Source organism: Ailuropoda melanoleuca, chromosome 7 (assembly GCF_002007445.2).
Source record: "Ailuropoda melanoleuca isolate Jingjing chromosome 7, ASM200744v2, whole genome shotgun sequence".
NCBI lineage: Eukaryota > Metazoa > Chordata > Mammalia > Carnivora > Ursidae > Ailuropoda > Ailuropoda melanoleuca.
In genome coordinates this window covers 31,166,734-31,183,387 of record NC_048224.1, presented here as the reverse complement: position 1 = coordinate 31,183,387, position 16,654 = coordinate 31,166,734, and the positions used below count along the sequence as shown (strand labels likewise).

Below are 16,654 nucleotides of genomic sequence, written 5' to 3'. Positions count from 1 at the left end.
GTAATGCTCATGAATGACATCCTCTTATTTTTTGCCTTTTAGGAGAGTCTGCAACTGGAGACCTCTAAGCCAGAAGCATGTATTGAGATCAGGCCACTTAATAATCATATGTCATTTCATTCCCGCTTCGTAATCAGTTTTGGATGGAGGCAGCAGCCCATTTTACCAAAGGCAGCACTGAGGATCAGAGAGGTTGGAGGATTCCCCAGTGTTTCACAGCCCCGAGTCTTATGCTCTTTCCACAGATCAGGTCAGATCTCGGTTTTGAACATTTTACTAAGTTAAGAGACTTAAAAAACAACCCAAAATAACCCTGCAAGCAGTCTGTGCTGCTCAGGGTTGCTGTCTCTCTGAGCTCTGGGAAGCCTTGCCCTTGCTTTCCTGAACTTTGAGTTTCAGATGCACATCCAAGCCCGGAGGTGGCCAAATGCTGATGCCACGGGAGCAGCAGCAGGCGGCAGCAGTCAGGGGTGAATGTGTTCACGCTCCTCTGACACGCCTGGCCAGGCTGCTGTCCACGTGAAATGATGCCCAGCGAGAGCGGGGCCACCCAGGTCTGCCGACACAAGGCATTCTTCCCTGATGAATGCAGGTTTAATGTCCAAGGTTATAAAGTGCTGGCAGGGGGAAGAGGGAAAGGACTAACCTATGCCGTCTGTGGTCACCAAAACGTAAGCAGCTCTGCTTTAGACCACTGGCTTGGAGGAAACAGGAGTCCCTGTGTACCCGTCCTGTGACAAGTTACTTGCCCTCTCCGAATGAGAGTCTCCCTATCCAGAAAATAGGAGTATTAAACTCTCCTCAGAGGGGTGCTGAGATGGCAGATCACGTATGAAAAGAACCAGATGCATCCTAACACCTCAAAAAATAGCTACTTATTATTATTGCTGTCATTGTTATGACAAGAATAATTTGTGCTGTTAGCATAAGTAAAATTATTTCTACCATGCACCCCTTGGCAGGTGGCACGTTGTAGTCATGATTCTGACACTCCAGCCCTGACCCCCAACAGCCGTCACTAACCCTGCTCGCCAGTCTGTCATCACTACCCACCTTTTCTTCCTCCATTCTCCTTTGACAAAAATCAAATCTGAGGAAACTTACATATCCACAGATGAGGTCATCTTGGTCTGATGAATCAAGCAGCAGGAGCTTGCGTGAGTCTCAGGTGGAGATGGGGAAACCACAAAGTGTGCCTTCAGGGGGCACGTGGAGTCAAGAATGCTGACAACCTTTACTTGGCCTGGCCCTTTGCTCTCCTTGGGACAGGCTTTGGCCAAAACTTCTCTAGCCGAATGAGTCTCAGTTTTGTGTTTCAAACATTTCAATATCCTTTAATAATCATGTTCAATGTCTACTGCTCCCCCACTTTTAGAAGCTGTCTGAGCCTAAACTCTATAAAGACAACTTAGTTCTCTGCTTCTTTTTCCTTCATTCCATTGACAGTTCACTTATTAGAGTGTCACACCCTACACCATTGAGCATTTGGTTATTAGGGTTTTGTTTTCTCCCTTCCATTTTATGAGTTATTCCAAAAGAATATAGTTCTGAGAATTTTATGCTTTCCTATGATCATGGTCATTCATTATTTTTAGATTTCCCCAGAACTTTTATTTCCCTCAGGAAGAAAATTTTATTTGCCTTCTCTTGAATTAGATTTTGATTTAGTGCTTAGGGAAAAAATGCCTGTAAAATGAAACCTTACCCAGACAGTGCCATAACTAGGGAAGCTGGTGGCTTACATCAATCACTCTGAGTTTTGTTCTAGTTTTTTACCAACGTTAAAGACGAATGCATAAAAGGTGAGAAAGAATGAGAATGGGGTAGATACAGAGGGTTCTGGTATTAAAAACATGGGGGGCAGCTTGGTTTGGGGGACAAGGAGGGATTTCATGCCTACTGTGTGCAGGCGCTCTACAAACTCATTTAATGCTCTTGTGAAGTTGAGATCCCATCTACAGAGGGGAATATTAAGGCCCGGAGAAACAGAAAAAGAAAGAAAGAAAAGAAAAGAAAGAAAGAAAGAAAGAAAGAAAGAAAGAAAGAAAGAAAGAAAGAAAGAAAAAGAAGGAAAGAAAGAAAACCCCTTGGCCAAGGTCACGTGTTTAGTAAGTGCTAGAGCTAAGGTGACATTCTTCCCAGGTTCTGTTGGTGACTCTAGGGCTGTGTCAGTTACGAGCTGTGTGGCTTCGGGGAATCCCCTAATCCTCTGTGCCTCAGTTCCCCCACCTGAAAGAAGAACCGTCTAGATTAGGAACAATGAGGTCTCCAGATACCCCTGGAGCTTTAACATTCCGGGTGGCCACTGAGTGTGTGAGCATGATCGGGATTGGCTGTTCGTGAGCCAATCAGGCACGGGATAAACACCTCCCTCTCAGGTCAAGGTGGGAAGGGGAGGGTGAAAGTTAAAAGAAAACCCACCAAAACCAACAAACCAACTTTGACAGGAGGTCTATAAAAACCGCGTGTTCCCAAAGTTTCGTCCTATTTGGCGGCGGCTGCCTGCTCCACAGCTCCTGATCCCAAAGGAGAATCTTCTCTCCCAAACCGTGAGTACAGGACGTCCTTTGTCTACCTGGCCTGCAGCAGGCAGTGAGGGTTAATGATGCGGCCGCACCCGCAGGCAGGGAAGTCTGTTTGCTTGTATTTTCAGGACAAACTTGATGGTGGCTGAAAGTGTGCTGCTGTGCTGAAAGGGTGGTTTTTCTCCCCAAGCCTAAACGCTCATCCACACGGTTGCTGACTCTCTGGAGGCAAAATGTTCAAGACCGCTCCCAGTATTACCCGTATGAGGGCTCTCCCAGCGAGAAACAACTTGATATACGTCTTTGGTTAGGTTCTAATCACTTCCTGAGATCCCTGCTCATTTCTACTCTCCCCGTCACAACTGCTTATTTCCATGATTTATTTGCAGACCTATCGTCTTATGTCGTTTTCTTTACTCTCCTCCTACACCCACTGGTGCTGGCACTGAAGTTTCTTTGGCACACAAATGAACTCCTGGTGTGTGTTGCCCTTGCCTTCCCCCACTGCTCAAATGAGACGCGGAACAGGCTCGGAATCGGCACAGAGCACCGCCCTCATTTGATCCCGAATTGTCAAACTTCCACTCTTCTGATAGTTCCTTTAACGTTTCCTACTTTGAAGATCCTACAGCTTAAGGTATTTGGAATCAAAAGTGGCTGATGTCCTTTGGGACCTTTGCTCTACTCTCTGAAAAATAGACATGTTGTGAGGATATGTTGCCTTTTAAAATAAACTTCTCTCTAAATAGCTACCTAGGGCTCCATTGGCCAGTTTGGATCCTGCGGGGGTTCGAGCTCTGCTGCCATGAGGCCAAGGCACATCTGGGGACCACCCAGGCCGGCGCTAGAGCCCAAGGCGCTGAATGGAGTGTAGTTGCTATAATCCTGGAAACGCTCTTGACTTGGGTGCAGGTTTAGAAGAAAGAGCGACACTCAGCTCTCTTTCCGCGCTACCTCATGTGTGTTCAAAGGCACCAGGCTGTCTTAAGGCATCTCACTGCGCTTGTCACTGTGACGCTGGGGTGGGGAATGAAGCTGTGGGCATCTTCACACATCTGTATATAAAAATCTTGCTCACGGTGCCTGGAGATCATAGGCTTTCAATGAATAAGCCCCTCATGTCCTCTTGAAAACCCATCTGCCTTGCACATTGGAGAAGTGAATGGACTCTCTACTCACTTATATTTCTCCAGCAGTTAAATTGTCATGTTTTACCAATCATTCTCTTTTCACAACACCTCTTGAGGAAGGCAGAAAGAACCATACTGTAGGTTTCATGTGCTATTTTGCTGAAAAGGATTGGAAAAGGGATTCCAAGTCATAAGCCAGTAGGATGTGGTTTACAATCCTAGAGCATCACAATTTAGAAGGGGCATCAGACATATTCTTTCTGAGCCTCAGTTTCCCCATCTTTAAAGTTGGTGCGGTCGCTAATAGTTATCCCTGAGGTCATTTGCAGCTATTTTTCTGTGATTGCTTTCTACTCTCATATTTTCATACTCACAACCTCCTCCCAGATTTGTGTATGTATCACCTGTTAATATATTATGTATGATACATAATGTCATATATAAACCTGAGAAATCAAACATTACAAAAAATTTATAAAGTAAAATGTGAGAGTCAGTCCATCCCATCCGAATCCCCACAGGTGACCCCAGGGCGGTTATTCTCTGCTTATATAGATTTACAAACAGTATGTGTTATACCATTTTTTTAATTAAAAAGGAATGATATTATATATTACGTATTTCTTTGACACTTGCTTTTTTCCTCCCTTTTCACTTAATAATATAATGTGAACAACTTCCCATCACGCTTTAAACATAAATCGGCTCGAGGCCTTGTGAGCAAAGACTTAGGAGCACGAAATCTTTCTCTATGGTTACCCACTCCCAGCTGGCCTCCTGTCTCCCAGGGATGAACATTGGTCTGTGACCCTGTTTTATGATTAACAGAGGGGCAACATTTGTGCTGATGTTGTATAGACCTTTAATCCCTCTGTAGAAGTTTAACTTCCCATAAACAGTATTGGTTCGATTGGACCTCTTCTCTGTTTTTTTCTGGTTGAGTCAGCACACACAGACTGAAAAAAATAGCTTGGCTGTAAATAGAAACATGGACTCTCAGGTAATTATTTTTTAAAAAAATTAAAAAGAGAAATAATAATACCCAATATATTCATAATGTGTTATAAAACATCTTCATATTTTTCATGCAATTAACTCAACAAGTATATTTTGAGCAATATGGTGAGTACGGTGCTCACAGGTCACAGTAGATCCACTTGGCAGTGAGACACCCGGAGCAGAAATGAGCACCATTTATTCCACAGTAAACTGAGACTTAGAGAAGTTACTGACTTGCCTGTGGTCCCAGCGAGGAGGAAGCCGAGATGGTCCCTGAACCCAGGTCTGTCTGATCTGGCAGCGAAAACCTGTGTGAATGTGTGAGACGCTTATGAATTGACGAGGCCATGGTGTAGGGATGATGAGCTGCAGGCCATAGATTGGGGTACGCTGGGGGTGTCCTCAACAAGTACTCTGGGGTGTTACCAAGAGTCACCTTAGAGTCACCCAAAGGCTGATTCCTTTCACGAGGCTTACTCTTCCCTGAAAGGAGGGGAGCACTGTCCCTTATCCCAACTTTGTGCCTTATTAGTTAAATGTCCTTGGACAAATAATTAAACTCTCTTATGTTCTTTCCTTATCTATTACGTAGTAGTGGTGGGGGAAGCCCAGCTGCCTTTGGACGTTATAATAAGGAATGAATTATACAGTGCTCGTAAAGCAATTAGCGGAGTACTTGGCATTAATGGTGATTTGCTGTTATTGGGCTGTGTTTTCCTTTTGTTTCATTAAGGAAACATCTTTATTTCTTAGTTGTGAGTTCCTTGATGCAATCACCTAAACTGAGAGGAAAATTTGCACTTGGTCCTGAAGGTCGCCACCTTCAGGTTGGCTTTTTCCGCATAAAGATCTAGTGGCCAGATTGATAGCTCCTAATCCCTGACGACACTATTAGGGACTCATATGTAAACAAGGGGAAACATGATGTTCAGATGGCTGGGATGGGAGGGTCTTGGAAGAATATCTTCTCTAGAGATCATTGTCTGCTAGCCTGTCCTGTCCACAGTGACAGCGTTGTGGTTCTACTCTTTTGGGTTAAGACGAGGACTCCTGTTGAAGTGAGAGTGGCATCAGTGATACCAATGATACCTTCTCAAGAATTAGCTTAGTAGCCATCCACTTTCTTATATCAAGCTTGCCTTGAAGGGATGCAGAAAATGTGAAGAAAATTGATTTGCCGTGAGGGGCAGGACTGGGTGGGGAGCTCTTGGATAGCTCAGCTCTAGCTGAGACCTTGGACAAATCAGTTAACTTCTCTGAGTCTTAGCTTGCTCATTAATTAATGAAGATACTAGTTGCCCTGGTTACCTCATTGCTGAGTGGAACAAATGAGAACTGAGGTGTCCCTGGGCTTGCGGGAAGTAGAAAGCAGGCATGGGGCGTCTACCCTTGAGTGTATGAGAGGGAGGAGACCAGGGAAAGGAGGAGGTCATAGGATTGGATAGGAAAACACTCAAGATCATCTTTACTACCATTTTTTTTTCTGTGATAGTCCAACACAGGCAAAATTATTCTTTCTAACATCCAAGAGGAGAGCCCTGTGAGTTTGCATTTTCAAGACTGGCCCAAAGTGGCAGTTGAACAAGAGCAGTGATCCCCCTCAGAGGACCACTGCTGAGGAGGGTGCTTGGATAGGGGATCTTCAAACCAGAGTCCTTCCTTGCTGGAGCAGTGAAGATACGAATGACTGGAGCAGGGGTCACCATGTGACTTCAGCATCCTTAGAGTCTAGGGAGCCTCCAGCCCAGAAGCACTTAGGGAAAATCTTCCCCATCTATCCCAAATACTGTCATAGGTCATGGAATATTAAAAAAAAGGGGGGGGGCCTTACACACCATACTTTCTATGTCCTAAAGCTAAGGGAGGTTAACTGCAAGGCCAAATGGCAGCTTCCCCTCTCAAGCTGACTACCCAGAGAATAACACAGGCTAACAGAACAAAATGGGAGATGGCCAGAGAGGCTAAAAGCCTCAGGGTCCTGGCCTCAAGTCATCCAGAGCACACAAAGGCACCAGAAATCCATAGAGAGATAGTCAAGTACCGCAGTGCCATGTATTTATCAGATTGGAGTGGGTCACCAATGAGTTGGTTCAGTCTCCGGATCAGTGAACCCAAAAGTCTCCTGGAAGACATTCTATTTCGAATGACCAGGAAATTTGGCATCCCACCTTCATCCACTATGGCTAATTGCAACTACTTAAGCTAATGGGGGAAAAGCCCAGACCTCATTTGTTCATCCAGTTATGGAAGTGGGCCGGAAGGGTAAGAGGGGCCTAGAGGGTTTGTTTGTACACCTTCCCTGTCTTGATCACGAATCTATCTGAGCCACCTGAGTTCTGTTCAGGACACGCCCGTGCTCTTTTCCAGATCTGTCACCATGACCCACCGATTTCCAGCCCTCACCTCAGAACAGAAGAAGGAGCTCTCCGACATTGCCCAGCGCATTGTTGCCAATGGGAAGGGGATCCTGGCTGCCGATGAGTCTGTAGGTGAGTGCAAGTCACGTCATACAACAAGCGTATTCTTATTTCTACAACTTAGCCGAGGCAAGCAACAATTGTATTCTCTTCCCTCTCAGAGGAATAAAGGTACACAGGAGTGGGAGCAGAAGACCCAGCAAGCAGAGACGTGTTGAGCCCTGTAGTTCCAGTAGGCAGATTTCTGAAAACCAAGGGAAGAGGCTCAAGCCCTCCGTTTTAAGGCTCCTTGCCAGGGATCAGTTGAATCTGGACGGTAGCAAGGTCAAGAACTCCATAACCAGAATGAGATCAGAGACACAGACCTCTGCTGCTAATGAGAAGTCAGTGTAAGGTCAGCTAGGGAAGGGCAGAGAGGGCAGGGAAGTGTCCACATCTGGAAGAGGGAAGGGCTTGTGGCTGAGAGAAGCCCAGCATGGCACAAAGGAGGGTTGGGGCAGGCCTGTCTGGCCCACCATAAATGATAGAAGCCAGGGAAGTCAAGAGCCCGCCCCACCCCTCCTTCTATTGTATGTACATCTAGTCAGATTGAGGGCTGGACCTTGGTGAGGGTGGTGGTGGCTGGAGAGGCCCGAGGGCCTGACATACACTCTTGGGCCTGATGGTAGCTTGCACCCTGACCCTGACACGTCCAGTCCATATGCTTCCTATCCAGCATCCTGGTAGCAGCCAAGGTCTTTCCCCTGGGAGCCAAAAAAAAAAAAAAAAAAAAGAGAGACAGGAGTTTTAAAAATCTGAATAAAAAAGAGAGTCTTGGCATCCATCCTGCTGAGGGTCACCAGAGGGGAGGAGGCCAGCAGTAAAGCCCTGGCTAGCTCCTCAAGCTGCCTTTGGCCCGCCCGCCGTAGGCACCATGGGAAACCGCCTGCAGAGAATCAAGGTGGAGAACACGGAGGAGAACCGGCGGCAGTTCCGAGAAATCCTCTTCACCGTGGACAACTCCATCAACCAGAGCATCGGGGGCGTGATCCTGTTCCATGAGACCCTCTACCAGAAGGACAGCCAGGGAAAGCTGTTCAGAAACATCCTTAAGGAAAAGGGGATCGTGGTGGGAATCAAGGTGAACACTTCCGTTCCCATCTCCCTTCTGCTGCATCCCAGCCAAATTCCCAGCCCGGTCGCTGGGCCGATGCTCTGAACGCCCTCCTCATCTGGTTGCCTCTCCTTTCCGTCATCATCCCTCCGCTGAGAACCAGATCCTTTCCTAGATTTTTCTGCCAGTGCCTTCTTCTTTCAACCAAGTTTTCTACAAGGTACTTAATCTCCTGGTGTCTCAATTTTCTCATCTCTAAAACGGGAAAGGAGTTTTTAAAACAGTTCCTGTCTTATAATTATTATTTAGTTCATGGACTCTATTATTATTAAAGCACTTACTGTCCAGGCATAACTCAGTCTTCCAAAACTGCATGAACTCAGGGATGAAAACTAGTATCTGTTGAGTGCTTACAACTCCACACACTCATTTAATCTTCCTCATAACCTCTGGAGGTCAAATCCGTTCTTATCGTCATTTTAGAGATGAGGGGAGAAAACAGACTTACGAGGCATAGCATAACTTGGCCACAGCAAGGCAAAGCCAGAGCCAGTTCAAACTCCACTGTCTACCTCTCGGGCTCATGACCTCAGCCTCTGCTAGGCCGGGAGTAGGGGCTGCATCTTTAGTCTTTAGGTTTCCTGGAATAATGTCGTACTCGGTATGTGTAGGTGCTCAATAAATGTCCTTTGAACAAATAAGTTAAGAGAAGCTGATCTTATATGACACCTCTGTGTCGCGGGTCCTGTCAGATTACTTATTACTTCCCAAGCTCCAGGCCTGTGCTTTCACATGTTCCATCCTCTTAGTGTTGACACTCTTGCATTGTTCCTTCCAGATACTTTCCTTCGTTTATGGATTTAATTGTGTCTCACCCCACCACCCACCCCGTGTCTAATACACCTTCCTAATTCAACTCCTTAGCTTGTGAAAGATGAGAACTATTAGTACGAAGGGCTTTGCTTTTGTTTTCCTGGGACCCCTGACACCTGCTAATTACTTGTTAATTATTTATATTCACAGTTAGACCAGGGAGGTGCTCCCCTTGCAGGAACCAACAAAGAAACCACCATTCAAGGTAAGGATATCATGATATGAATCCAGCTAATATATGCTAGAAATGAAGGCAAGAGAAGAGGTGAGCAAGGGAAGACCAAATATGAATCTCACCCTGGTTTTAGAGTCACACACACCTGCTTTTCAACCCTGGCTCCTCTACTCGATCAATAACTATGTGGCCTCAGGCTAGTCACGTACATGTTCTGAGTCAGTTAAAACAGGATGACAGTATCTGCTTTGCGGAGTAGTCATGGGGATTAATTAGACCACGTACATAAAGTGCTTACCATGGTGCTTTGCACAGAGAAGATACTCTGTACCTGAGAGTATAATTTTTAGAGAAAAATCTAGCAGCAGAAGAGAGGAAAGGTCCCAAGCTTTGGGATCAGACCCACGGGGTTTGACTCCTGGTTCTGTCATTTACTAATCAGACAGTTTTGCAAGGTGCTCACTGCCCAAGTGGACGAGTATGGACCACGGCATTAGGTTAGATAAGCAGAATTTGAATCCTGGCTCATCATCCGTTAGCTATGCAAACTTGGTAAAGTCACGTAACCTCTTGGAGCCTCGGTTTTCACGTCTATAAAACAAGTATAATATTAACTATAAGAATTGTTATGATAATTAAATGAGATAAGGTATGCAAAATGCCTAGAATCATGCCTGGAGCATAGTAATACTAAACAAATATTTGTTCCCTCTGTTCTTATTAAGTATAAAGCCCCAGTTTGGGCTTAGTACTGGGATTAGTATTTACTTGCCTGGATGTTTTCAGTCCTTAAGCTCTGCTGACCAAGAGGTAAAGCAAGGAGAATTCCTTCACTTTATCAGTGGCCCCATGGATCAGGGACATGGTGCAAAGAAGCCTTTCTTTCTTTTGTGACTTGCAGGGCTTGATGGCCTTTCTGAGCGCTGTGCTCAGTACAAGAAAGACGGTGTTGACTTTGGGAAATGGCGCGCTGTGCTGCGGATTGACAACCAGTGTCCATCCCACCTTGCCATCCAGGAAAACGCCAACGCCCTGGCCCGCTATGCCAGCATCTGTCAGCAGGTGCTCTGCCTTCCCCTTGGGCTAAAAAGCAGTCGGAAAGAGGTTTCTTCAGAACCTCTCCCAACATAGTGTCTCTAGGATCCCAGCTAAGTCTAATTTGCTCATGTGGGAGCTGTGTCGAGGTTACCTGAGTTGCGAGCACCTGGAGAGTCCCAGTTAGAACTCTATACAGTGCTTAATTCCTTAATTAACCCACACAAGGAGCATCCTTCTTAGTGATTTAAGTTTGCCTGCCCTAGAAGGGTGAGAGCTAGGTTCTGAGGTAGCTAGAATAGTCTCTAGGAGAATCTGTATATATAGAAATTAAGGATTTGCATTATTTTACCCACTCCCAGGAGAACTTTTTTTTTTTTAACCTCATTGTTCTTTTTTTGGCTAAGCCACAAATGCTCACTAGAGATCCCACTAAATTTCCTTGTACTGCCTTTAAGTCAGTGAATGGCGCTTCTCTAAAGGCCTTCATTTTATCCCAATTGCAACTGTCAAATATCTTCTTAAGGAAAGGATCACAGTGAGCAGAGCTGCACTTTATCTCCTCCTTTTTCCTTTTTAGAATGGGCTGGTACCCATTGTTGAACCAGAGGTCATTCCCGATGGAGACCATGACTTGGAACACTGCCAGTATGTTACTGAGAAGGTAAGTTGAATGTAAAGGCCCCAATTTCAGTTAAAATATCTTATTTTTAAGTAAGAGCTGTTACTTAACATATATCAGCTGTTATATATGAAATATTCTTCAGTTGGAATCATTATGTAGCCTTGAGACGGTAAGGGGGTACTTATCAAATCTACTTTTTTGGCACAATGGTATTCTCCATATGGAAAAAGCACAGGATTTGCAGTACCAAGACTTGGATCTGACAATCCATGTTCCCAGCTGTGGCGCTGTGGGTAAATCCTGTCATCTTTTGGGATCAGTAATATTACATGTAAACAAAAAAATTTAAAAATAAGATGAGACTCACATGACAAAATGTAATTAGAAGGTACTTTGTTCGTATCTGTAATGCAACCTGATTTCACTTTCTCCACTTGCAAAAGTAGGTGGACTGAGATGAGGTCTGAAAGTGCTTCTGTCTCTAAAATGTATGTTTTTAGAACTACTCAGCTTCCATGGGGATGGAAAATGGAGGCCAATTTAGATGTCCCCAGCTTGCTACATCAAGGTGGGCTCAAGTGACCAAAGGGAGTGGTGGGAAGGAAGGAGTGAGGGGGCTCCAGAAAGCAGAGCCATGCCACCAGTCCCCGCAGTGAGCAGTGAGACAGGGGAGGTGGGGCGAGGCCAGCGTGGCTGTGCTCAATGGCTGGGGCTTGCCGCTGCCTGTGCATTGCCCTGATGAGGACTTGGGGCTGGTTGGGAAACTTGGGCCAAGCCACATATGAGGATTCCTCTGTCTGTCATCCCTGCAACCTAGAAGTGCCAAGGGCAGGTGACTGTCAGGCTGGCTCTGGGTTTCACCTTTTGGGTCTCTTGTGCCTCAGGTCCTGGCTGCTGTCTATAAGGCCCTGAATGACCATCACGTGTACCTGGAGGGCACCCTGCTGAAACCCAACATGGTGACTGCTGGGCATGCCTGCACCAAAAAGTATACTCCAGAGCAGGTGGCTATGGCCACTGTCACAGCTCTCCACCGGACCGTCCCTGCAGCTGTTCCTGGTGAGGCTTTCCTTCTTCTCTGACTTATGTCTTAGCCCTTATCCCGTGAAGGAGTTCCACCCGTTTTTGTGTTTTCCCGGGAGTCTCCTATCCAGAAACAGACCTCTGTATCTCACAGGCGGCCAGCGCTTGCTCTTACACTCCAAGAAACCACACAGCCTGAGTCTGTCCAAATGCGCACAATCCGTTGCTTTCCTCAGTAGTTCACCACGCTCCTTATTTATTAAAGCCTTTCTCTCCTTAGCCCAGCTAGCCTCGGCAAAAGCCAACTGATTTTTCCAACCCAGTTCCATGCAAATCAAGTAGAGAAAGGATTGAGGTGTTCCGTTCCTTTAGGCTCCTGGCTCGCTTTCTCAAGCTGGGTAGGGAAGCTGGGAACAGCAGAGTGCAATGGCTTCTCTCCTTCCAGGCATCTGCTTCTTGTCTGGCGGCATGAGCGAAGAGGATGCTACTCTCAACCTCAACGCTATCAACCTTTGCCCTCTCCCAAAGCCCTGGAAACTAAGCTTCTCCTACGGACGGGCCTTGCAGGCCAGTGCACTGGCCGCCTGGGGTGGCAAGGCCGCCAATAAGAAGGCAACCCAGGAGGCTTTCATGAAGCGGGCCCTGGTAAGATCTAGTCCTTTTTTTTTCTTTTTCTTTTTTTTTAAGATTGTATTTATTTATTTATTTATTTTTATTTTTTTTTAAAGATTTTATTTATTTATTTGACAGAGATAGAGACAGCCAGCGAGAGAGGGAACACAAGCAGGGGGAGTGGGAGAGGAAGAAGCAGGCTCATAGCAGAGGAGCCTGATGTGGGGCTCGATCCCATAATGCCGGGATCACGCCCTGAGCCGAAGGCAGACGCTTAACCGCTGTGCCACCCAGGTGCCCCTGTATTTATTTATTTTAGAGAGAGAGTGAGAGCGAGCAGGGAGAGGGGCAGAGAGAGAGGGAGAGAGAGAATCTCAATCAGACTCTGTGCCAAGCTCAAAGCCCAAGGCTGGGCTGGATCCCACGACGCTGAATCACGATCTGAGCAGAAATCAAGAGTCAGCCTCTCAAACGACTGAGCTACCCAGGGCCCTAAGATGCTATTACTTCTTATCTACTTGATCGAGTGGATACTAGGAGCCTGGCTCTCTTACCTGGAGAAGCACTGTTTTCTTCAGGCCGTGGCGGTATCTCCAGGTAGTGTCTACTAGATATTTGAAAAGGTGGCATTAGAGCTCAGTAGGAAGGGGAGGGTTGGGGAGGGTTGTGAACGATCCGCACTGGGAATAGAGTTGATCACAGTAGACAGTAGACAATCTCCACAGAGACACTTGAGAGGGAAGAGAAGAGGGCCAAGGACTGAACCAGAGCAACTTTCATTTTAGGAAGAAGCAGAAGAAAGCCACTAACAAGCTGCCGTAATAAGAGAGGATGTGCCAAGGATCCTGGGAACAAATAGAAAAAAGTTTCAAGGGGGTCAGTCAGAACACTTTACAGAGAGATTCAGAATCAAGGCTGAGAAATAAGCTGAGATTGGCATGTGGGAGCCTATCGGTGACCCTCAACACAACAGTTTCAATAGAGAAGAGGAAAGGCACCAATTCAAGACGATTGTCAGGAAAAGGCCCAGAAAGAGGACCAGGAGAAATGAGGACAGAAAAAGATTTTATTCAGTCATTAACTATTCCTTTTTGAATATCTATTGTGAGCCAAGGACTGGGGTGAACAAAGGAGACACAGATACTGGCTTCAGGGAGCTTAGAGTTTAGCCAAATAGGAGACAGCCAGGCATGTTTGAATGTAAACTGAAAGGGTGATGGGTATGAAGGAGGGCACGTGCGGTGATGAGCGCTGGGTGTTAATATGCAACTAATGAATCGTTGAACACTACATCAAACACTAACGATGTACTGTATGTTGGCTAATTGAACATAATAAAAAAAAATAAAGAAATTAAATGTAAAGCAAAAGGAGCCAGAGGAGAGCTTAAAGATGAGGACAGTGGGGATAATTGAGAGGATAGGGAGTTAGAAGAAAAAGGATTGTGTGAAACTATTAAATGCAGGTGGTGGAGTTGGTCTTGGAAAGGAGGGAAGAGACAACAAAGAAGAAAAAAAATGGGTTTGGAATCAGGTCTGTAGAGGTGAAGGGATGTAGTGGTTGATTACAGTTGAGGGCATCTGTTGAGGGGGATAAAGGAATGGAGATTTCCATCTTCACAGCAGGGAAGCTTGGCATAGCTATTGAAGCGGTCTGCTGGGAGACTTACCAGACAAGAGTGGCCAAGGGTCAGGCAAGGTGCAGCTGAAATGAGAGTGAGTTTCCGGTGCATTAACTTAGATCCTGAATTTTCCTAATAGCTCTCTTAACCATGCAGGAAGATCTAGAGCAATCCAAATGGGAAATAGGATAGAAGAGTAAAACTTTAATAGGGAGACAGGAAAGTGCTGAATTTGAGCAATAGCTGTATTCAGCTTGCTGATCACGGAGGAGGCTGGGCAGGGAATCAGTGTAGCCAGCAGTTCGGCAATGAGGCACTAAAGGAAAGGCAGACCCCAGAGAAGCTTAGAAGACATCTCAGGGGCACAAGAGAGGTGCAAGATTTTAGAGGTAGTGCCTGACTTTGTTAGGATGGAGAGCGGGGTGTGACTGTGGGGGGCTGTGGCTGATGAGGGGCAGGGAGATGTAGCTAATATGATTGTGAAAGTAAGGGTCGGAAGGGCCAATCGCACAAAAGAAGGGAAGCTGAGCTCATTTAGGATGGTGGTTCTCAAGCTTGAGTATGCATCTGAATCACCTGGATGGCATGTGAAAACAGATTGCCCCAGCCACTGAGTTTTTAATTGAGAAGGTGTGGGGTTGAACCTGAGAATTTCCATTTCTAAGAAGTGCTTAGGTCCATGCAACATGCTTTGACAATCACTGTAGATGTGGAAATGAGTCCCGGAGAAAGCAAGATAAGAGCAACAGGGACTTGAAGACATGGTACCGTTGAGTGGCCCTCAAATACTATTATTGTGGGTTTCATAATTCTGAACCCCCCCCTTTTATTAAAACTTTATTTATTTGACAGAGAGAGACACAGCGAGAGAGGGAACACAAGCAGGGGGAATGGGAGCGGGAGAAGCAGGCCCTCCGCTGAGTGGGAGCCCCATGTGGGACTCGATCCCAGGACCGACCTGAGCGGAAGGCAGACGCTTAATGACTGAGCCCCCCAGGCGCCCCTCTGAACTCCCCTTTACGTGGAATTTACACAAGCAATCAAATGATAGTATGATTACAACTACAAAAAATGATATATTCTTGTGGGCCGGTAGAGGTGTAAATGGAAATTTTTTAAAAAGAATTTTTAAAATTTGCTGTGTTGTACTTCTGGCTGTGCCTGCTCCTTCTGCGTACCGTCTGGTCCGTTTCCTAGCAAACTGCTACAGTGGCCATCGCAAGTGTCTCCACTGTTCAGGCTGAGATATCCATTCCCTTATCACTGTCTCAATGAGAAGTTTCTCAACTTCACTTCCTAATACTGTTGTTGCAATATTGTTGGCACTAAAAAGAAACTTTCTCAGTAACGGACACAAACTTCAGCTTGCCTGAGAGATGCTCGGAAAACTGGGACTGAAAAAAGGAGGTAACGTGGTAAAGAAGGCAAGGAATGCTATCAGCACCAATATTTAGCAACACCACTGTAAGGAGAGAGAAATCCAGACGCAGGTGGAGCTGGATTCCAACGAGAGCCAGAGGGGCAAGTCCACGGTTGTGTTTGCTCTAACCCACGTCCCCTCTCACGCTCATTTTTCAGGCTAACTGCCAGGCCGCCAAAGGACAGTACGTTCACACGGGCTCTTCTGGCGCTGCTTCTACTCAGTCCCTCTTCACAGCCTGCTACACCTACTAGGACCCCAGGCCCACAGCCTGCCTCCAGCTCTTCTGGGTGCCTTGGTAGGAGGGCTGAAAGAGAACAACTTTTCTACTGACCCTGGAAATGAGACAAAATCAGATCGGAACTACTGGAAACAACGGTGCCTGTTAAATTCTTAGACACAATGAAAAAAAAATCAGTTTTTGAAACGTAGGTGTGAAGATCAAGGACCTGATGAGATTTCATGCAATTCCTTGCAACAGCTCCAGCTCCCCACGCCCCGGAGTATCCACCTAAGAAAAGAATAGACTTGAAACAAAACCAGCTCTCCATTCGAGTAACGACCACCAGATAGAACACCTCAGAAGCTGAGCGTGGAGAAGTGTGTCTTATTCAACAATCGTAGCAGTGGTAGGTTATGAAGGAGGCAACTGCAACCAACAAAGAAATAAAATGTTCTAGAAGCCTTCAGCTGGTATCAGGTTTTACTTTCTGCTCTTGCTTCCAAAGGGCCCAGGATCGTTCTTGACCTTTGACTCTACTAGACATGATCGACGTTAATGGTCAGGGTCCTCAACTTGGGCTACTCACTGGAGGCATCAGCCAAAAATATAAAAATCCAGATGTTTAGGCCACACTCCAGCCCAGTTCAATCAGAAACTCTGGATGTGGGATCCTCTAAATATCAGGGTTTCTTAACAGCTTCTTTGGGGACTCCAAAGTATAGCCACATTTGAGAACTCCCAGGCTAAATTTCAAGGCTGAGGGTATTTTAAAAGGACAGCCTTTCATAATATGAAGCAAGCTACAGGGTAAAATGATTTCAAGCAGCATGCAGAGTGCAATGGGAGAATCAGTGTGGCTTTGATGCTCGCAGTGTTCCTCTTG

General features: G+C 46.0%; 1 protein-coding gene across 1 annotated transcript; it reads left to right on the top strand.

Moving 5' to 3' along the window:
- Positions 1–2,401: 2,401 nt before the first annotated feature.
- Positions 2,402–16,237, top strand: ALDOB (aldolase, fructose-bisphosphate B). The gene is made up of 9 exons (XM_011233874.3): positions 2,402–2,549; positions 7,022–7,143; positions 7,980–8,191; positions 9,188–9,242; positions 10,114–10,274; positions 10,828–10,911; positions 11,757–11,931; positions 12,341–12,540; positions 15,707–16,237. Exons 2-9 carry the CDS (start codon positions 7,032–7,034, stop codon positions 15,800–15,802), a joined length of 1,095 nt encoding a protein of 364 aa, XP_011232176.2. The 5' UTR covers positions 2,402–2,549; positions 7,022–7,031; the 3' UTR covers positions 15,803–16,237.
- The last annotated feature ends 417 nt before the right edge of the window (positions 16,238–16,654 follow it).